Raw genomic sequence first — 23211 nt, 5'->3', positions numbered from 1 at the left:
CCATAAGAATGAGTATGTGAATTAATAGAGAAATAAATAGTCTACTGCTGTATGTTCAGTCTATTGAAGGAAATATTCATCTCTCAAATATACATCAGCACTTAATGTAAATTCTTTCTTATGCTTTCCCAATTCCCTCAAACAGTATTATCAGGGATGCCATTTCTTCTAAGAGGAATATAATCAATATACTTCAAGGAAAACTATACTTTATGGGTCATTTGGTTGGGGGCAACTCATTACTGGGAAGAATTTTTTTTAAAGCAAACTTATACTGTGATGGAGACTCCACATTGTGCTAAGTCTGTTTGAAACATAATGCATAGTGTAGTTTCTCATTATCATCACACAGGCCTATTTTGGAGAAGTACCACTTAGGATCTTTATTTCAGACCAATGCATTATATTTTCCTGATATTAAGTCAAAGCAATATATAACCAAACAACAATTTTTTTTTCCTTTTCTTCCTCACAGTGTTTTATGGTGAAAGACTGTATTGCTTTTTTGTCTATCCACCAACATCCTGTGGATATTTTGTTAATAAATGTCAATAAGAGAATTTTGATAGATTCCATTGCATTGTGATAACTATTTTTTAGTGAATTTAAATTATTTCTTAACTTTAAATAGGCTTGACTTCATTTAAAACTAATATTTTTAAACCTAGCTGGAAATATTTATTTATTTATTTATTTTATTTTTTTTTTTTGAGACAGAGTCTCACTTTGTTGTCCAGGCTAGAGTGAGTGCCATGGCGTCAGCCTAGCTCACAGCAACCTCAAACTCCTGGGCTTGAGTGATCCTTCTGCCTCAGCCTCCCGAGTAGCTGGGACTACAGGCATGCGCCACCATGCCCAGCTAATTTTTTATATATATATCAGTTGGCCAATTAATTTCTTTCTATTTATAGTAGAGACGGGGTCTCGCTCTTGCTCAGGCTGGTTTTGAACTCCTGACCTTGAGCAATCCGCCCGCCTTGGCCTCCCAAGAGCTAGGATTACAGGCGTGAGCCACAGCGCCCGGCCTTGGAAATATTTATTTTGTTCCTACTTGAAAAGTTTTCTGGCATATATATCAAACAGATTATTACTACAAGTTCCACAGAAAATATGAAACGTGTTCCACTGATTGTACTTACATAAAACTGAGCTAACATGCACCTTTAGAAGAAGTGATAAGATGCTAATTACAGAGATATGCAATTAATGTAGCTCAAGGGAGGAAGCAGAAACATTCTTTGGACATAAAGTAGTAATATTAGTTATAACACAAAGGAAGTTTATACTGAGAAAACTGTCAACAAAAGTAAGTAAATAAATAAAGCATCAAGTAATGAATAAGTAAATAATTTTTAAATTGTTATAAACCAGTGTTTTATTTCTATCAAATATATATATATGTAACAAGAAACCAAAGAGAAAATATAGTTACCAAACAAAATTATATGAAGAATTTAAACATTCTTGAGAAATAAAGTATAAAATACTTAAAAAATATAAAAACCATATAAAATATCACCAGAAAAATTTAAAAAACATAGTAAATTTATGTGGCAAAGTACTCTCAATGATTAAATATGATATTGAGATAGAGCTTGATCAAAACATTAAGAATAACCTGAAGAGCAAAACATAAAAAACAAAATATGTGAATATAAAAGAATACACATGTATGTTCAGTATTTGCCAAATGAATAAATGAATGACATTGGAAAATCAACCTAAAATAATCTAAGTTGTCATGTAGTAATTCACTCACTTATTCTATTTATTCATTCAACAAATATTCATTGAATATTTATTATATAATTCAAAATTGATGACATGTGTCCTTCCTTCAAGACACTTAGAGTCTAACACAGGAGAGCAAGATAAGTAAAAACCAAATATAACTTTAACTCAAAACAATACATAAGTGGCATTCCCAAGATGAGGAAAATAAAACATTTATTTCATCGTATAACCAATATATTCAGAGATGTCAAATATAAAGCCCCTAGGATTTCCTGTATTAAGAGACCTTAAGATGAGTGAACAAAAGTCTTCACTCATAGGAGATTCAAGTTTTAACTAGAGAGAGATAAGAAAATAATTAAAATGTAATGTGACACTTACTGTAGTGAAAACACACCTAAGTTCTCCTGTATGGAAGCATGGTGGGAGGCTATCCACTGGTGCACATGGGAGAAATTGCATTGCCCATGTTTTGAAGCAAGATACATACATAATGTAGCAAAAGGGGAAAATGTATTTCATATACACTCTTTATATGAAAAGTATGAAATACAGCTATAGAAGACATGATGACACAAATAATTCAGGAAAACTATAAGATGCAACAGCATCTACAATCAGAAAATCGAGAAATGCATTATACTTCTCAGATATTTAATAAAAACCAGTCACTCTCTCTCTCCATATGCACACATATGCATGACATATGCATGTATGTTATATGTGTATATACATATATACTGTATATATAGGTGCATGTATACGTGTCCACATGTACATATAAACATATGCATATTAAGATGTAAATATATATTCTGATTCAGATTTAAAACTTCCAAATAGATAATTGTAAGACAAAATATTCACCCACAGAGAAATACATAGAGGCTGCTCTCAGTCTTTTTCAGCAACACTAATATTGTACAAAAAAATAAGACAGTTCTGAAAGAAGAAGGTTGTGACAGAATATGTCTTTATTTAGCTAAGATTTCTTTATATAAAAAGGCAACAAAAATATCTTCAAATCCACAAACAGATAAAAGTATGTCACTTAGTTATCCTTTATAAATAGTCTTATATAAGAACAATGATAAGTAAAAAGCAAATAATAAAGAGGAAACTGTGACTAGATATTCTAGTAAACATCAAATTCAGTTAAGCATACACAAAGACAGTTTTGAATAATCATTTTTAAAATTATATCAAAAATTATAAGTTTTTTCCTTGAAGAGAGATGATCCACATTATATTAATACAAAGCAAAATAAACAGAAGGACAGTGTTCACAACCCATTGTAGTTCATATTGAATGAACTACAACTATTCATCTGTGTGTGCAGTAACAGAATGGATCAAAGCATAGAGAATTTTCATGGAGTAGATGTCATTTCAATTTTTATGGCTCAATATTGGTTTTAGAATGTGACCATAAAAGTTTAAGCAGAAGTTGACAATACCCATTAGTAGTCTTAAATGTACCTTATCTCTCAAATTACCACAGGAAAAACTACCAAAACCCCAGGAGTAGAAAAGAAATAGTGAAGACCAAATAATATGAAAAAAGCAAGGCTAGATATAAGATTCATTGGGAAAATGTTAGGACATTAAAAAAAAATCCACTTATGAGTTGCTTATAAGGAAACCCATAAAATAAGAAATATGTTGAAAGTGAAATGTAGATATGATTTCAGCAAATGCAAATAAACAAATTATGGAAGCACAGTAAGTGTGATTGATCATATGTACTAGAAGTTTAGGTGAAAAAAATTAATTGGAATAAAAACAGTTATTTTACATCAATAAAACTACTATTTAGAAGTAAAGATGTGGTATTCATAAACCTCTATGATATTATCCAATTATGCAATTCAAATTATTAAAAATAAAAGATGAATTGTTAAGCAGTTGTCTTATGGCAGCTACCATGAACTATAAGGAAGAAGATAAAAAAATAGAATGATAATTTTGTAAAGCTATGTGACAACATGTAATAATCTTAACAACTCATATTATTTGAAATCAATAACTCTAAGTCTATCTCAGTTTAACTCTGGCTAAAAAAAATAAAGTGACAAAATAAAAAGTAATTCTAATTCTAGGAGTCTGTGAAATAATGAAATGCATGGGCAAATATTTACAAATAAATGTGTTTACTAACACCTTGTAAAAATGATAGTTAAATCATGATATGTTCATTTTACATAGCCATTAAAATTATGTATTTGACTAATTTTTAATGCCAGGAGAAAATGTTTGCAATATAGTATATTTAGTAACTCTCATAATGATTATAGCATACTTATAAACACATTATGTTGAATTATTTTTCATTTAATCCTCACAATAGCTTTATGAAGTGGGTAATATTTCCTACTTACAGATGAGGAAACTGAGGCACAAACAGGTGATGTGCTCAAGTCACCTTAGGGTAAGTGGTGAACATGTAATAGGATCCAGGCAGTCTAATGCTCCTTTCAGAAGCTGCGATATTAATAGGGCTATTATGGAAACTATGCAAGGAATATATATGGAAAGATAAAAGATTGGAAGGAAGTGCATTGAAGTATTTAACTATGATTGACTCTGTGTACATGCATAGGTTCAAAGTTTAAATTGATCATCTTTTTTATATCTTTTGTGTATTTTATAATTTAATGACAAGAAACATGCATTCTTTTGTATGACCAGAAGAGCAAATTTAGGAGCCAATGAGAACATAAAATAAAAATGAACAAAGCTATAATTTTCTATAGTTATTTATGGCTTTTGAAGAACTTTCATATTTTATATCTAATTTAATCTTGTAAATAGAATGATGCTACAATTTATTATCCAAACTATGACTTTTTTTTTTACAAAAGAGTATTATGAATATTTACACCATGAAGACAAGGCAAACAAAGATGTAGAGTCACAGTACATAAAACACTTCTGTAAGATCAACAGTGCTTAGATGTCTTAATCCATTTAGGAACTGGAAAAAAAAAGTATTTAAAATACTTGATTGAATCACATAATTAAATCATCATTCCAAAAACAGGAACAAAAGAGATTTTTTTCACTTAGTCCATGGTTTTTGCCATTAAAACAAAACAAAACAAAATACAACAAAAACCTGGTGACAATTTCCTCAATGGAAGAAAGTTTTGAATCAAATAGTCTACAATCTAGGAATCCTATGATCTAGGAATATACAAAGTTTTATTTGACCTTAAAATTGTAGAGCCAATGAAATTTCTGAAACAATATTGTGCTACAAAGTCTGAGATTTACAAAAGAGAATAACTAATACTTGTGATTACAGGAAATTACAAATTCATTTAATATGTATTAGGGCCAGAATTACAAATAGTACTAGAAAAGTGACTATAAATGAAATGAGATAAGCATGTTTAGATGATAAAACACTTAACTAAATTATTAAAGAAAAGTAGTCATGGAAGGTGGCATTAAGTAAAATGGAAAATATTTTGTATTAGTTACTTGGTTAAAAAGTTGAAAACTTATTGATCAAGCTTGAGGATATTATTAAATAGACAACAGTGGGCAAATGATGTTTGCCAATGCTTTTTAACTGGTAGAATTACATGTCTGCAAAACCTAACTCTTTAGCCAATGGTGAAGAAAGGAAATAAAATCTGAGGGTACAAATGTGTGATAAGTATTATGATAAGTATTAATTATAGACCAGGGTCAGAAAAGTGGCAGTCACTTCAAAATACAATCTACAGGTGTGTCTTGTTTTTTAATAATTTTGAATTTGAAACACTTTAAGGAGATCAGCAGGCATTCAAGTCTTGACATTCCTCTGTTCCTCCCCATCCAGGCTCCCAATAGGGCCTCTGCGAGCCCTGATGATGCTTTGCTGGAAACGGGATAAAAAACACTTGCTCTAGGAACATGCAACCCCAAGGCACGTAGCTCTGTCAGAAGAGCAGGCTTGGGATTGTGGCCCCTACTTGCTACTCAAATAAAAGAAATAAATGTCTTAAGAGGTTACTGGAAAAGCCATGCAAATGAAAAAGCCATGCACATGCAAAAGAGTGGATATGGTGTGATATACAGAAAATAAGAGGATCTTAAAGTTTATGTAAACAAGATTATGCTGATGAGACTCTTATTTACATGTTTAGGTAGACCAGAGCAAATAGTACCTGCTAAATCAATGTCATTTTAAACAATAATTTAAGTTATATACAAAGTAAAGGTATATTACTTCTATAAAGGTATATAAAGGTATATTTGAGTAAAGGTAAATTAATAGATTTCCTTTCCTTTGAGAAAAATAAATTGGATAATTGGCTAGGGGAGTATCAAAGACAAATTTCATTATCATTGACTCGCAGGTTTGAGAGGGTGAGAAAAAAGAACTACTGATTCCACATCTTTTGCCTCTGTTCTCCTTTAAGGGTGACCATTGTTATATAATAGTGCAATGCTGTAGGTGCCAATAAACCACCCAATCTATGCATTTTGTGGTATCCTGTGCTTATAAATGTCTTTCCAAGGTTTGTCTGCATCATCACACAGGCTGTGTTCTGTGGGCGTAAAGTGCTTACCTAACCTATCAGAAAGTATTAGTTAAATTAAAATTCATATTCAACAGAATACAGAAGGAAGTATTGAATGGATTATCTAAATGAGTTTGTGTTGTCATCTTCTTTCTTTGGAGTATTTTAAACAGTGCAAAGTTGTGTTTTTAAATGCCCTAAAGATAACCTGGGTGTGGTTTTATCCTACTGGGGTTATGCAATGCCTCCCTTAAGCCTTCTTTTACCTGTTAATTTATCCTAGATCCACAGGTTTTGCTCTTTCTTTTAGCTTTGTTCATATAATAATGGCATGTTATCTTTATAATGAGAGGATGAGATAGATCCATTACTGAAAAAGATATGCCCTATTAATGAGTTTCTAGCCAGCTATCAAGGTATCATCAAATGTGGTTTATCTTGGTGAATGAAAGCTTGAATGGAAAATTAAGCTCCCGCACTGACTATAGACTGTGCAATGGATCATTTTGCTCTTTAATGTTACACTTCACTGGACACACTTCACAGAGCAGTGAATCTTGCTTAAAACAAGCAGCCTTTACTTTAACGACAGATAATGCAGCAGAGGTGAATAATAAGTATTAGCAGTCTTAACTTTCTCTTGCAGTACTCTCTCCCAGGTGCCTGATGGACAATTTACAAAGTACATATGCTATTTTATAGATTGGAACTTGGGATCCAGCCAGTGGCCTGAACATGACAGAAAGTCAAAAGGGAAAACCAGCAAACATCACAGATTCCTTATCCAATCGTTCTTTGATTGTTACTACCATTTTGGTAAGTATTTGTTTTTCTATTAATTTTAGATGAATGTAGATAAACATGGAAGCGGAAAGAAAAGGACATTATAATTGGAACAGTAATGAACAGAATGTAATATATTTTACAGTTATTTAGCAATTACTGTATAACAGATGAGTCAATGTTAATTCAGTCACAGTTTTGTTAGTCTTTAATGATGTAAATTATATTAATGTGGGGGCTGTATATATTAATTAATAATACAGCTTTGTGTATTACTGGAAATCTTTTTCATTCCTACAAAATTAGCTACTATTGAAGAATTGTCAATGTCATGGACATGCAGCTACATAAATATAGTTAGGAAAGGAGCCAAACATGAACTTTGCTTCTGCTTTCATTTCCGGCAAATATGTTCGGGATGGGGGGGGCATGACATTTATTTTTCAGAATTTTTTCCATCATAATTATATTTTAATCTTGCTTTCAATTTCATTGCTTTCATCTTGGAAAATCACTCTTACTTTACTAATCTTTCTAATAAAATCAAGTGGCAAATGCTTTTTTTAGCCAGAAATATTTTTGCCACCAATAGAATTATATTAATACTTGGGAGCTAGATATTTTTACCCTCTTGTAATTATATATTTTAATTAGATTACACAGTAATGTTCACTTATGCTTACAATGCCATTTGCAAAAGGGAATTTTAATTTTAGGATAAACAAAAAGCTCTTATATTATTTAGTTGGTACTTTTTATCTACAGAATAGTTTTATCAGTGCCTATTCTTATGAATCCCCAGGTAGTTAGTAAAGAATGTGAGATTAATGTCCAGATCAAATGACCACAAACATTTAGCATTTATATACTTTCTAAATTTGATCAACAGTGGCAAATCAAGACAAGAGATATTTATATTTTTGTCCTTTTAGTAACAACAAGGAATGTCAGACCTATAGACATGTCAAAATGAAATAGCTTGGGTTAAAGGCTTTAGATGAGGAAACAAAGCTGATAATTATGCAATGACAGTGAAGGAAGTCATGAGATTTTTTTAATTACTCCCTTGCTAAGAACCTCAGTGAATGCTTGCTCCCTATGTATCACATCCAAACTTTCAAGTCCTTTAACTTAATTTTATATCTCCCTTTCTTTTCTAAGATAACTCCCATACTCACCAACCCAGCCCTGTTCTTTAATCAAAATGTTTTCACAGGGCACCAAGACATTCTCTTCCTGGTCCATCTGCCACTATGTCCTGAATCTCATTATCTTCTGCTAGGACTACTGCAATAATCACACAACTAGCCCTCTGCCTATAGCCAGCTTTTCCCCTTTGCAATGTACCCCAGTCCCTACTATAAAAATCTAATTCCGGTCCAGGCAGATGGTAATTGCTTGAACCAGGATGACAACAACAACAATAATAAAAATCTAATTCTATCATTTCTCTGCTTCTCTGTTATACAAATCTTTATAAAATCCATATTGACCATTAAACAGCCCCTAGATTTTAATATTGATGTTCGAGTTCTTACACAGTCTTGTCGTCTCCCACCTTTCTGTCTTCATTTCCCATTATTCACTTTCAGAAATCCTGTGTTTTAATTGAATTGGAATAACCAGTTAGGCCACTACTGTAATTGTGTAAGCTCTATTCCCTTTCTCTGCAATATGTTTCTCTCAATTTCTGAGATATTACAGTACCTGTCAGTTCTACATATGATTTAGACTATTATGTTATTCTTTATTTTATATGTGCATTATTTTTCCAAACATCACTAAACATTCCTTGGAGGAATACAATTTGACCTGACCATTTCTTCTGTTTTTACACCATATGTGCCTCCACAATGCTCACAGAGTAAAGAGTGCTGTGTGAATAATATCTGTAACCTTCAGTAATCTGGCCCCTACATTCCTTCTATGTTCTCCCTGATCCAGTCAAACTCCAAAATACATCACATATCTTATGGCTCCAAATCCTTGCTCAATTCTTTACATTCTCCTGTGAAAATTCTATTCATCTTTCCAGACCCATATCAAATGCTACTCACTCCATGAAATTCTCTGATCTCTTTATTTAGTTGTTTTGGCAGGGGGTAGGGAGTGGGTGCCCAGTTATGTATCATAATACTACATCATGGCACTGGCCAGGCATTTTTTTTTAATTTTAAAAAATTTGTGCATGTCTATGTCTCCATTTGACAGGAAGCTACACAAGGCCAATAATCAAATTTTATACTTATTTGATTTCTCACTGTCAGAGAAAAGTGCCTTGGGCATATCAAGGACTCAATAAATATTTGCCAAATTAAATTAAATAAATGATATTTAATTAAATGAGAAATTAGAGGAAGTACAGAACTTTCAAATGACTGTATTTAAATATTTTTCAAGTGTGCAAGTTATTATAATCATCCAGTGCAAACAAAGCAGGTGGTTAAGATTCTCCATATAATTTCTTAATTTTGCTTAATTACACAATGTTATTTTATAAGAGGAATTCAGATATTTTTCTCTATCATAAACAATTTTGCACCTATCTATAAACAACTAGCATTTAATTTAGCTTCATATCAGAGCCAGTCATAAAGCATTAATAAATATACTGCTACTCTACACATACTTCATATCATTTAAGGCAGTATTTCTGGGCTTTGAGCCTTGTACATCTTCATTTTTTAAAGTTCTGCAGGTAATTTGGATCTATAACTATGATTGAGAACTACTCTTTAGATCATTACTTCATGTAACTAAGATGTAAGATCAACTATGGTACATGCACTAAACTTACATTTTAATAAATAGGTCATTTATATTTTAGAGTATGGCAACCTACCAGTTTCTAAAAGATTCTATTATTTCCTAAAAGGATAAGATAAGCCACCTCATTTTTATATATCTTAGTTGAAAAAAAAATCTGTTTCTGAATACTCTGATCACAAAGTATCTTCAATCAAGAGAATAGATTTGAAGAGATGATGTACTTTATTTATGTAAGTCTTATGCTTGTTGTAATTTACTGGTGTTTCATTTATATTTCATGGAGAGGTTATGTTCTTTTGATTAATGTTATGGTTATTTTGTCCTTTTCTCTCTTGGAAAATCTCAGAGGAAATTCTGGCTGAGTTATGAATAATGACATTTCTTCCAAAGTCTCTATCATGTAAAGGAGACACAAAGAGAAGTTCACTGATACTTCTTGTTCAACATTTTTATTATATATCCTAAAAGAAAAAATGGTGAAGTATTCTGGAATTCAGTTTTATCCAAGAGCTAATGATAATCAGCTCTATTTCTCATGAATTCTAATCATTCATTTAATTTTATTCATTCATTCTTTTATTTCATAAACATGTATTAAATGAGCACGATATACCAGGCATTTTACTAAAAGCTATATTTGATAGACAAAATACATATCTTCTCTGCCTTTATAAAACTTAGAAAATGGCAAGCATTCATAAAGAGAACTACACACACACACACACACATACACACATACATGTGATTGGTGATTAGAATATAAGAGAAAAGTAAATGGTGTGATAAATGGTGTGATGCCTTATTTTATAGGGTGCTCCTGACTCTGACTGGGGGTCAAAATGGAAGGACATGTTAGGATTCACAGCAGAGGAATAGCCAGATGAGACCCCAAGTTTGAGAAAAAATTAGCAAAGTAAAGAAAGGGGAAAGGAATATCCTAGGCAGAGAGAACAACATACACAAGGACCTGACTCAGTAAAGTTCTTGGAAATTTTGCAAAATTGAAAAAAGGCCATGTTGACTGAAGCCAATGTATTGATCAGTGTCTCAGCTTCATCCAATATGAATGCGTAAATATGGTCCATTACAAAAATAATAGCAGAAATTTATTGTAAACCTATTGTGTTCCAGACATAGTTCAAAGCCCTATACATTTATTCATTTAATTGTCATAATAATCTTTTGAAGTAGATATCACTATTCATGCCATTTTACAAGTTGGAAAGCTAATGTCTAGATTGCCTAAGCAACTCAATCATGGTCATACAAGCTAGAAAGTAGAGTAGGAGGGTTTCAACCAATCTGTTTAGTCAACTTGAGCAACTGATACTATCAAAAGAAAGTTCTAGTGGTGTACTATGGAAAAGATTAACAACTCTAGTTTATGACCCAAACAGCATCTTGGTTGAGAATTATTTACCTAAAATAGTGTTTCTCATCCAGACGTCCCACATATGCTAGAATACTGTGATGCCCCTAGGGATCTGTCCCCAACATCTAAACATTCTCTTCTAGAGACCAGTGTTTAGGCTGCTCTTGCTGGGATGTGGAGGGCCTATAGTTTCTGTCATCTCCAAATTTAGCTCTCAGCTTTCTATCATCCTCTTAAAGCCATAATTTTAGATTCTCCCAGGTAATCAAAATAGTATGGAAACTTATCTCATTTTTTCTCTTCTTAAGAATTGGGATTGTTTACAAATGTTTTCTACTCCACTTCAACATGATGACCTAGGTCTAATATACTGTATGGGTACAGTATAAAGTTATATCAGGGAGTAAATTCATTTTAGGAAGCACTAAACATTTATTTTATATGTTTAACTTTTTTAGTTTTGAATTAAGATTTATGAGATTACCAATTTGGAGATTTGTGGAACTTCATCTACAGGTCTACAACTAAAGCTGAGGTCTATTCTTGCCTCCTTTTTAATATTGTTTGTGATTCCCCCCATATTGCCTCACTGTTTTAATTTCAAGTTCAATTGTTGCTAAAATTCCCTTGCTTCTCATGTTTATCATTATTAATGGAAATAAAAATATCAATGTTAGAATGTTTTCATTTATGATGATTTCATTTATCACATAGAGATTGTTACAATATAAATTCCTAATTGCCAAAAATGCTAACAAAAATACAAAATCTGAGCAAGCTAGAGAGATTTTAAAGAATAACCTGTGTTATAGCTTCAGTTTCTAATCTGGTCCTGTTGCCATTACTGCTACGGATCCATTATCTAGGGGGAGTATCCAGTGATCGAATATTTATTTAAATTCACATAGGGAATGCCTATTTTCCCTCTGAGCTCTTGCTTTTCAATAGATTTTTTTCACTCCTGTCTAAATATGTTGAGTGCTTCCCACTGTGCTGCTCTTGTATAATAATTGATTTTTGTGCATCAAAAGATTGCTAGCATTTAAATGCCACTATACATGTTCTTTCTTTTGTTGACTAGCAGCACTTTAGTGTGCAAATGACTATGTATTTGGTTATTTTTTCAGAGAAGCATTTACTCTTAAGGAGGTTTCTTCTCTCCAGTTGCTCAATGAATTTAACAAAGGTATTTGCACCTACAACTTAGTCTTATTTTTTACTTTCCCAGCCCTCTGTGGAAGGTTGTGAATTACAGTATCCAGCTTACTTGCTTAAGCTTTTAAAGCTTTTTTGTCACAGCCCAGAGATACAGAAGGCTTATCTGAAAGCAAACTTCCAAGGACAATGGAAAAGTTCACAGCACAAAAGAGAAAAGTGACCGGATCATCCCCTAAATGGTTCTGCAGCTTCTTCCATAATATCAGCAAAAGCACTTTTCTAGGGCTTCAAATCTGCCACTGCAATAAGTTTTCCCTCTGATTCTTCTCTTTCCATTGTCACAGAAGGACTGTCAAGCATGTAGTTCTTAGAGTGTTGCATAGCATTCGGGCTCAGAAACCCAAATGCTGCAGCTTCAATAAGAAAAAATATTTTCATTCTTAGTCACCACTATAGCATTTCTAAGCTGTCTTAAACATGTATTGTGGACATAATCAGATCAAAATAATTTAAGGAAGATAGTGTAGATATACACTTATAAGTACTACTTAAATGTTAACATGTGAGATGAGAGTGATCTATTCAAACTTAAAATCTCCTTTGACCTCATTCCTGCTATTAGCTTGCTCAAAGACAACCAAACATTTTCTCACCACATTTTTCCTTCTCTTTCAGAGGTTGTGCCAGCTCTACATTTCTCCTCTTTTTTCTTGCTCTGTCAACTTAATGTATTTTATTTCAAATGTATTTTATTTCTTATATTCTTATAGACTTCCAGATTAGTTAGACAAATATAAAACTATTGGCAGTGGTAGATAAAGAAGGAAAGAATAAAAGAAAAGAATAAAAGAAAAGAAAAGAAAAATAAAAGAAAAGAAAAATAAAAGAAAAGAATAAAAGAATAAAAGAAAAGAAAGCTGTGAGTTTTGATATGAAATGAGGTATAATTTAAACAATCTTAGGGTCTCAATTTTCAAATCCTTGTAAGTGACTAGAACCTCATTTTCTAGTACACACACTTGTTTCCTTAATCCTTCATTAAATTTACTTTAAAATTGCTACCATAATAAAGGTAAATATTTTCATTTTGCTTTTATGTTATTTTTTTTATTCCCAATATTATTGTCAATACTCATTTTCTGTAGGCTATTTTATTATAGATAATATACAGTGAAATCTGAATTTTGTTCACGTTAACTACTAGCAAATTATATGGAAATGTAATATTTTTGCTTTAGCATTCTTGTTTTTAAAGATGTTATCACAATAGAACCATATATAATTACAGAATCTGAATTTTAGCTATGATCTGGAACTGCGATTCAGCTATAAATTTGCAACTGCTTATTGGACATATATTCACCTGAATGGCCAGAATCAAACTCAAAATGCATCAAACCTCCTTCTTCAATTTAGGCCTAACCATACCCATTTCTCCTATGTGTTCAATCCCTATTCATGGGTCCAGTACCTTTCTATTCATCCAGTCCAGAGGTTTGTTTTGTTAGACACTTCAGTTTCTTCAAAACCTGTATTTGTAATTCAGTCACCTACAGGAAATAAAGGATGGGTTATTCTAAGAAAGTTCAACAAAGATGTGAGTCAAGAACATTTTTAACAAATAAGATATTTGTTTATGGGTGCTACTAAATAGGAGATTGTTTATAGAGTCTATTTTGAGAGTCAATATACCTATGGGAAAGTGGTAAGAGATGGCAGCATTGACAAATCAGGCATGAGGTTTCTTGGGGATGGATTAGATAGGGCAAAACTGTTGAGAAATGTAAATGAGGACTTAAACATTAAAAGCTTAGAGGCAAGGGTGTTAGCATTGCCACAGAGTGTGTGAGGGATGTTAGGAAAAATAATAATGTACTCTATTTAGTCATGTATGAATGGAGATATTGGCAACAACTTTTGTGCAGTCAAATCTTGATTATTCATTGTTCTTCTACTGTCTTTTTTCTTATTTGATAAGAAACTAGAACAAGACTCTGCTATTGCAGATAAACCAAGAAAGTTTCATGCCCATCACCATTTCCCTTAAAAAGCACACCATTTAAAACATAAAATGCAGAAAAGTTAGGAATTAGTCAAGAACTCAGAGCATCATTTTAAAGTACCCATTTGCATAGTAGTAATAGTAATATATAAAAGTCATGCAATTTGTGAAATGAATATGAGAAAAAAATCTTGATTATTCATGTACAAGGATAATAAATTAGATTCAGATATTAAATATTGTTTGGAGATTAACTAATAGGTTCAGTCTCTTTTCCCATCAACCCTATTACTGGAATCACAGAAAAATGGCACCTTTAATTGATTTGAGCTTTAGCTTTTTTTTTCTCTCTCTTTCTTATTCTCTTTCGCTTGTGGATTAAGCTAAAGAAAAATTTAATGGCCAAAGTACTAATATCATTAAAAAGATAGTAACAACCAAGATCTTCCATCTAAACTGAGAATTCAGTCAAGTGGAAGAGTTTAATAGCATACCAATTTTTACCAAAATATCACTTTTTTTTTCTGTACACAAGTATGAATGTTAATCACTGTGCCAAATCCTCCTTTAAATACTTATTTCTCTGACACCTGTAAGTTCCTGTCCTGAAAAGTTGGTGAATAGTACAATTAGTAGAACTCTAGCCCATTATTTCTTGAAAGTTGAGTTCAAGTGTATTATACAGTAAATATTTCTGTTGGATTCACTATAATTTCAGTAAATTAAATATTACTTTATAGGGAGACAGTCCCTCCCATCTTCCAAATTCTAGCAGATTTTCTATAGTTATAGATAACTTATCTTAGAATGATAATTATGGCCAATAAAGACTTATTTTTTTGTAAAGTATGAAATTCTCTGAAGTTATTCTTCTGACATAAGGTAAACACAGTTTGCAGCAGCTAAGAATATCATTATGACTGTATCGTTTATTAAGGGACTTTTGTGTGTCTGAAAATGATTCATAAAAAAGAATGCTTTTGCTTAATAGGCTTAAAAAAAGAAAAGAAAGAAATATCCTGGGTTGCCTCAGAATGTTCTTGAATTTTGTGAAAATACATAAAAGGTAAATAATATACATGGTTTATTAAAAACTTAAAGTAAAATATTACTCTATAGGCATGCTGCATTATTTTGTTGTTGCTTTAAAATATAAGCTCCAGGTTATGATAATTACACATTTACCATCCTAAAAGTTCATGTGAAAGTGTCTTTTTAATAGTTTTTGAGATATCAAAATAGAGTTTGTTTTCCAGGCAAGAGAACAATAGATGAGCCCATGTGGAGACTTGCTTCATCAGTAGTTTTTGATCCTCTCAAACCAGTCATCTTTGGTGTTGCCTTTTCTTGGAAACCTTAAGTCGTACTGATGGTAGCTGTAGGCTTCTTCACTTGTTGCTCCTGGTATTTTCCCTTCCAATTGTGAGAACCTGTAGTGCGCCATGGGCTTCTGACAGGAACGCTAATTAAGGATGGCAGAATTCAGACTTTAAAAGCCACAGTGAATAGAAAGAATTTGAAAGACTGGGACTCAGATAATGACAAGACTGTTCTTAGCTTTATAGTATTTATTAAAATGGCAGAGGCTGAAAAAAGAAATGAAATAATACTGTCCTGTCAATAGAGTAATAACAATAGCTGTTATTTATGCTTATCTTTTACCTATTGCTCTTTTTTGGTCATTTCTTGTGGTTGTGAATTGGAAATATTTTTGCCATGTTCAATTCAGTTTTCATGTATTTTTCCCGCAACATTTAGAGTGATATGAATCATGGGAATGCAATGAAAATACCAATACAGCTTATTGTCAGCTAGTTTCCTTCAATATATGATCACTTTCCCTTTTTGAGATCAAAGTTTTGCTACACACATTCATGAAACTCCCTTAATTTAGCTTAGACAAAAATAACTGAGGACCATTTTAGAATGGCGAAAATGTGGTTTAGACCAGTGGTATTATTTACTGAAAGAAGTGAAATTACAAGCTTGGAATAGTCTATTGGCCCTAGGTATTATAAGAAGTTATAAAACCAAATAGTCATCCATCTTTACAAATGTGAATAATACTAGATTCTCATTAAATCTCACCAGGCTTAAAAATACCATCTTCAATTAATGCAAACAAATGCCTTATAAAGGAATCATTTATATGTGATGTAATAATCTTTACTTCTGCATTTCTTTTGAAAGAATTTCTAAGATATTATAAACTAAATTAGCACTCAAATATATTTTATTTTCTAATATCAACAAAATGATATTCCTTTAAAAATCATTTTCCAATTATGAAACTCACAATTTTAGTCATGCTCATTAATCAAGAATTAATTAAGAATAAAGCCCATCATAATTATTTCTCACCGTCATAATAAATCTTTTCATGAAATTTTCTTAAATAATGTATTTTTTGGAGCAATTAAGGATGAACATAAGAAAATCACCCATTTTATGAAAAAAAACAAATGCAAATTTTTGAAAGTTTAGGACATGAGAATATTAGCCTTCATTCTGCTTGGAGGTGTTTGACCACAGCTTGGCTCTCTGCTTGGCAGATAGCTTGGTGTCCCTATGCCAGCTGTCAAATCGAAGACATTGCTGGACACTTACTTTAGAATAGATGTTCATGTGGTTCGATCAAGAGAAAAACAGAGCTGAAGAGGCAAAACACAAAATTTCTCTTCATTAAGAGCCTGTTTTTTTGTTTTAATGTGCACTCTATTTTTCATCTTTAGTTGAAACATAAAACATAAAACACCTTCAAGACTAGTACTCCTTTTCATAATTTCTGGCATTGGTTTTAGAATTCAAATAACTTTAAATTATCTGCAAATCTGTAATTAAAGTGCTCTCTAGGTATCTATAATGGGAGCTATCCTCATTAATACTATGAAAGATTTGCTTCCTATTAATGTTTCAATAAAATTCTCAGGAAGATTCAGAAAAACAATTTAAAAAATAGTGATATTATAACTCTATAAATAGAGTTAAAAAGAGACCATATACTACTATTTCAGTAGTATATACACCAAATAGAGTTTATAGGAACAGAATGCTGTGATTGTATGTTTTTATTCCATAAATATAGGAAAATACTTCACTTTTGAATGCTTTCCTTATATTGATTCACTTTATGAAAATATTCCTATATTTTAGGCATCTATAATAAATTATTTATTAATTACACATAGACATACATTCATTACTATTAATTACTCTTATTTGTTTTATTTTTATTTGAGTTTGGTGAGGACTTTATTCTTGGAGTCTGTTTTTCTTGTTTTAATAGTATTTTTTATTATTAACTATAATAATAGATTTATGCTCAAGAAGACCTTCTGTTTTTAGTTTTCCAATAAATTATTTTTCAAGAATGGACACTAAATACTATTGAAAACTTTGATCATCTATAGAGATTGTCATTAATATTCTTTTTGTACTTATTGATATGATTAATGTACTAATTAATTTCTGATTAGTAAAAATATTCTTATTCCAAGCATATGCTATTATTGGTTATGGTTGAAAAATAGTTTAATGGACTGCTATAATTTGTTTGTTATCTTGTGTTTAAGTATCTTCAATAATGACTGTTCCATAGTTATAGTATTTAACCATTTTGCTAGTTTCTTTTATCAGAGTTGTGCTAACTTCATTTAAAAAAGGGGGAAGTGGTTTCAAAGCATTTGCTATAGTCTAAAGAAGGCTATGTATCATAAGGTTATTTGTTTTATATTAGTTTAAATATAAAAATAACACAGTAATTAGTTTTTCTGAAAATATTATTTAATAATCTTTATAATTTCTTTCATGGTTATTGACCTATTCATTTTATTAAATCTTTTTAAGCCAATCTTATGTTGTACATTTATCTATACAAATATATTCAAATTTATTAACATGAATTTTCACATAATGTTACCTTATAAATTTTATGATCTATATTTACTGAGTCTCTCATATAAAATCCTTTGGTACTTTAAACATTTTTTCTCTTTTTTTCTTAGAGAAAATTTTTTTCTCTTTTCTTTAATGATCTTAAAATAAGATCATTAAAAAATCTTATTTTACTATTGTTGCTTTTACTAAAAGACATGTTTACAATTTAGCCATTTGCTTTTAATTATTTAATGATAAATTCATATAAAGCTGAATTTTTCTCTGACAAATGCTTTGTAAACTATTTTTTAAAAATAAAAAGTAATATAGCTAATGGTTAGAAGAGTCTTTTGGTATCAAATGGAAGCCTTATCTCTAAAACCAAACTAGACTTTGCAATTCAAATAATGGTTATTTAATAATTAATTTAAACAATATAATTTCTGAAAATTCTTTTTAACAACTACACATTTCTTTATATTTAGAGAATTTTAACTTAACTTTGCTTTACTGAATTCAGTGTTCCTGTTCTTTTTAAATGTCAACTTCCATATACTTGGGCCCTTTACTTGACTGGTGCCAATAAGTACTTGTTATGAAGTTTATGTTTTTGCTAATTTTCATTCCATTCATAAATTTCATGGTGCAGTAGCTAAAGTATAAAGGTTTTTCAACTTTTTTTATTGAAAACACATTTGATATATTTTCATTGATATGATTTTTGCTTTATTCTGGTTAGGCATTTTTATTTTCTACTATTTAAAGTTTACAAACTATTTCCCACTTTATCTTTGTGATTTATTTTTATATGTTTATTTTTTTGTCATGATGGGTCTAGGTTGGGGTTATTTTTAAATCTACTTGCCAGTTTTCTATAAAAATGCCATGAATTCCTCCTCCAATAGTCTTATAAGCTTGGACGCCTGTGGTGGCTCTCGGGACCTCTGGGAAGCTGAGGAGGAAGAATAGCTTGAGGTCAGGAGTTTGCAAACAGCCTGAGCAAGAGTGAGACCTCCATCTCTACTAAAAATAGAAAAATAAGCCAGGTATGGTGGCGCATGCCTGTAGCCCCAGCTACTCGAAAGGCTAAGGCAGGAAGATCAGTTGAGACTAGGAGTTAAGGTTGCTGTGAGCTGGGCTAACGCCACAGCACTCTAGTCTGGACAACAGAGTAAAACTCTGTTTAAAAATAAAAAACCTCTTACCAAGCTTTAAAAAGTCCTCTTAATATAAGAAGAGGTACCGATTAGCTATGAATTCCTGTTATGTGTTATGTCTTTGGAAAAATACCCTGAAGCCCTGTTCTCCTGCTGCAACCTGGCCTTGTTTCTTCTAGTCTCTTACACAGCCGTCTTCGGGGACTTTTTTTCACTGCAGTGCTGGGAGTTGTGGGAGTTGTCTTTCCCTCTCTCCTATGCTAGAGCCACACTTCCTGGATCCTATGCTTTCATTTTTCCTGAATTATTTTCTCATTTTGTTAAAATATAGACTGTAATAGCATCCTGAGAAAATTTAGACCTTATATATCTAAAAACATTGCCTCCACTGTATAGAATTACAGGTTGAATTCTTCAGGAGGCCCTGTTTCATAGTCTTCTATGCTGCAGTTGTTCAGAGGTCATTCTGATTACTAATCTTTTGTATATGGACTCTATTTTCCTTTCATAAGAATGACTTCCAGGTTGTCTTTTTATTTTGAAAGCTAGGGAACTTCACCAATGATATGACCTGGTGTGTGATATTTTTAAAAATGTTTTTATAGTTAACATTCTCTAGAGTCTAGATTTGTGCTGTCCAATATGGTAGCTAATCACTATATATGACTATCGAACACTTGAAATTTGGCTAGACTGAATGGAGATGACTGTTAGTGCAAAAAATATACTGGCTTTCAAACACTTGATATAAAAAAGAATGTAAAATATTTCACTTTTATATTGATTACATGGTAAAATGTATTCTTTTTAATATATGAGATTAAATAAAATTTATTGTTAAGATTAACTTCATCTGTCACTAACTTTTTATAATATGGTAACTAGAAAAATTTAAATTATATGCATGGGTCCTATTTGTGGTTTGCTGCATTGTATTTCTATTCAACAGCACTGAGCCACAATCTTGGTGAGCATATTTAATCCAGAAATTTATGTGCTTCAATTTTGAGATATTTTCTTAATAGTATTTGATGTGATAATTTCCTTTTCATCATTTTTCTCATTGTCTCTCTCATTGGATGTATTTCAATGGATGTTAAACTTCTCAGCACCATGTAAACATTAGATGGGTTTTGTTGGTTTGTTTGTTTGTTTGAAACATCAATGGCCAGGTCCTACACCTAGACGTTTTAATTGATGAAACCCCAGCATAGTGTTGTTTGAAATCTCCCTAGATAATTCTAGTGATTCTCTTTCAGTTATGTAATGAATGAATTCTGGAGACCTAATATACAGCATGGTGACTATAATTAATAATAATATATTGTATACTTGAAATGTGCTGAGAGAGTAGATCTTAGGTATCTTCACCACATACACTAAAAAGGTGATAATGTGAGGTAATGGGCATGTTAATTAGCTTGATTATACTAATCATTTTATAATGCATACATATATCAAAACATTACCTTGTACACCTTAAATATATACAATTTTTATTTGTCATTTATACTTTAATGAAGCTAGAAAAAAAGAAGAAGGGAAAACAGTATGGGAAACTAACTTTTAGCTGATGCAAACTTTAATCTCCTGGATTTTAGCATAGTATTTAATGTCTGAATCCAGAGCAACTTGGACTCAATTTCTCTGACAGTTTTCTGCCAGGGTCAGGGCAGGGGAGAATGGGTAGTTCTCTAGAAATGTGTAGATGAGAATCTACCTAGTTTACTACTTGGTACAGATTATGGACCTCTGGATAAGGACTTTTGTTGTGGAGAAGAACAAAATATTTTTTCAACTGTCTCTGGGGAACCAAGGATTCTTAGTTTTCTATGGCTTTATATTTTAATGTCAATATTTTCAAAGTGATAGGATAATTTCCTGATGAATTTAGGACATGTTACACCTTAAATATGGCACCTTGATACAGAGAAAACCCAGGAAGATAATTTTTTGACCTTCTCCTGCCATTCTCCCTCAAAGCAGGCCATAAAATTCTCTTTCAAGAGGGACTCTCTCTATACCCAGAGGAAATCTCTGAAATCATAAAGACACAGAAAAGGATCTGAACAAACAGGCCTTGCTAAGTTCCCCTTGGTTTATTACTATTAGATCATACCCTTTTGTTCTCTAATTAGATTTTTCCACTCTGTCCATCTAAGCTTAAAAATATACAAGTTTACCTCTTTGTCTGGGTCTTCATTTCTGCAAGCTCCCATCCATGTCACCTAAAACCTTCATTCAATAAACTTGTATGTTTTCCTCTTGTTAATCTGTCTTTTGTTAAGGGGCCTCAACCATAAATCTAGTGGTGGGTGAAAAAAGAAATCTTTCCTCTTCTACATTCCCTTATTGATTGCCTGATTCCAGCCATGTGAGTGAGCCCACTTGACACCCTGCCCTGCCAGTGGCAACACAATAGCAGTGGGGAGACATTGCCACTGCCCATATCTCTGTAAGAAGACATACTGAATTTTGGATCTACAGTATTCCATTCCAAGATTCCACTTGTTTTTAAACAAATTCATCAAAAACAGCCAGTTCCCTCTTTGTGCTCTGCTAATACAACATATTCAGCCCAGAATGTGGTTTATTTCTTAAGTATGTTGAGGCTCTTTTTGATGCCATGTTCATGCCCCTGCTCCAGTGCTTTCATACATTGCCTACAGCTGCAAGTGAGTTTCTGTACGTATCTGAATTCCACGCCTGTAACTTTTAGCAAGACTCTCTGTTACTCTTACTTTCACTGTTGTGAGTTTTTATCTTTGCCCGTAGCTTCAGAACTACTTTGATTGAGAGTAAGGAGAAGCAATACTAGCATCTGCTTTCCACCAATGATTGAGCTATATTATATTTGGTTTAGGAATAGGAGTCTATTAGGTGAAGAAGGAATGAATGTAAGATATTTCAGACAGTGGAGTAAGTATCTGTGAGGGCGCAGCCATGTGAAAGAGTTTCGAATATATGAATAACTTTAAGTAGTCTACCACTGATGTAGCAGAGTATGTGAGAGAGAGGTGACAGATGTGGGTGGGCAGGCAGGCAACTGCAAAGCAGGAGGCCTTTGTAGGTCTCATGAAGGAATTTTGTTTTTATGAATTTATAATGAGAACAATTTGAAGGATTTTAAGTATGTGAACAACATGATCAAGTTGGGATTTTTAAAGATCTTTTTGGTATTGGAGATGGAATTGTAGTTCCTGAGACAGGATTTGGTGAGAACAGCCAAGAAAATATTGCGAGAGCAAAAGCTGACGAAGTCTGAACTATGGAAGTATCTAAAGGGATATGGTGAAGGGAATCAGATTTGCAAAATATATAGGGGGAAACGAGGGACACATAGTTTGCAAATTGAACTTTAAGAAGAGGTCAGAGGTTAGGAAGACTTTTATTTTTCTCGTAGAGAAGGCTAGAAATGGAGTTGAGGTAGAAAAGCAGAAATGGAGTAATACAAGATAAATTTAATTTTGAACATATTGCATTTAAATTTCTTGTGGTGTATTTATCTAGTTTACAATTAGATATGTAATTCCAGAACTCAGGAGATTGAGCAGGGCTGGAGATGACATTTGGAGTTATCAAAAAAGGTGTTGGTTGGCCATCGTGAATATTGGTGTGATTGTTCACTCAGAGAGCAAATGTATGTTTTTAGTGTGTTTACACCATTGCTCATTTCTTTCCTTTCCTGACACTACTTTTGTTGATTCTGTCCTAAAACTTAGTGTATTTTGTTTGGCTTAACAAGCAATTATACATTTAGGGCTTTCCAGGATGACAAAAAGAGTTTGGGATAAAAAATAATAATAATCTCATTTGAATCAGGTTCACAATTCCTTCAGTGTATTGGAA

The 23211-nt window shown here is 32.0% G+C and overlaps 1 protein-coding gene across 3 annotated transcripts in view; it reads left to right on the top strand.

Annotated features, from left to right (window-relative positions):
* GRIK2 (glutamate ionotropic receptor kainate type subunit 2) overlaps window positions 1-23211 on the top strand; it is a 616372-nt gene that overhangs the window by 393133 nt on the left and 200028 nt on the right. For all 3 annotated transcript variants that reach the window (XM_020287070.2, XM_076003095.1, XM_076003096.1), the window contains one exon: window positions 6948-7061. In XM_020287070.2, coding sequence (XP_020142659.2) covers window positions 6948-7061 — 114 coding nt within the window. The remainder of the gene's footprint in view (window positions 1-6947; window positions 7062-23211) is intronic.

The sequence above is a fragment of the Microcebus murinus genome, chromosome 5, assembly GCF_040939455.1.
Source record: "Microcebus murinus isolate Inina chromosome 5, M.murinus_Inina_mat1.0, whole genome shotgun sequence".
Taxonomy (NCBI): Eukaryota; Metazoa; Chordata; class Mammalia; order Primates; family Cheirogaleidae; genus Microcebus; species Microcebus murinus.
This window is presented reverse-complemented; position numbering and strand designations above follow the sequence as displayed.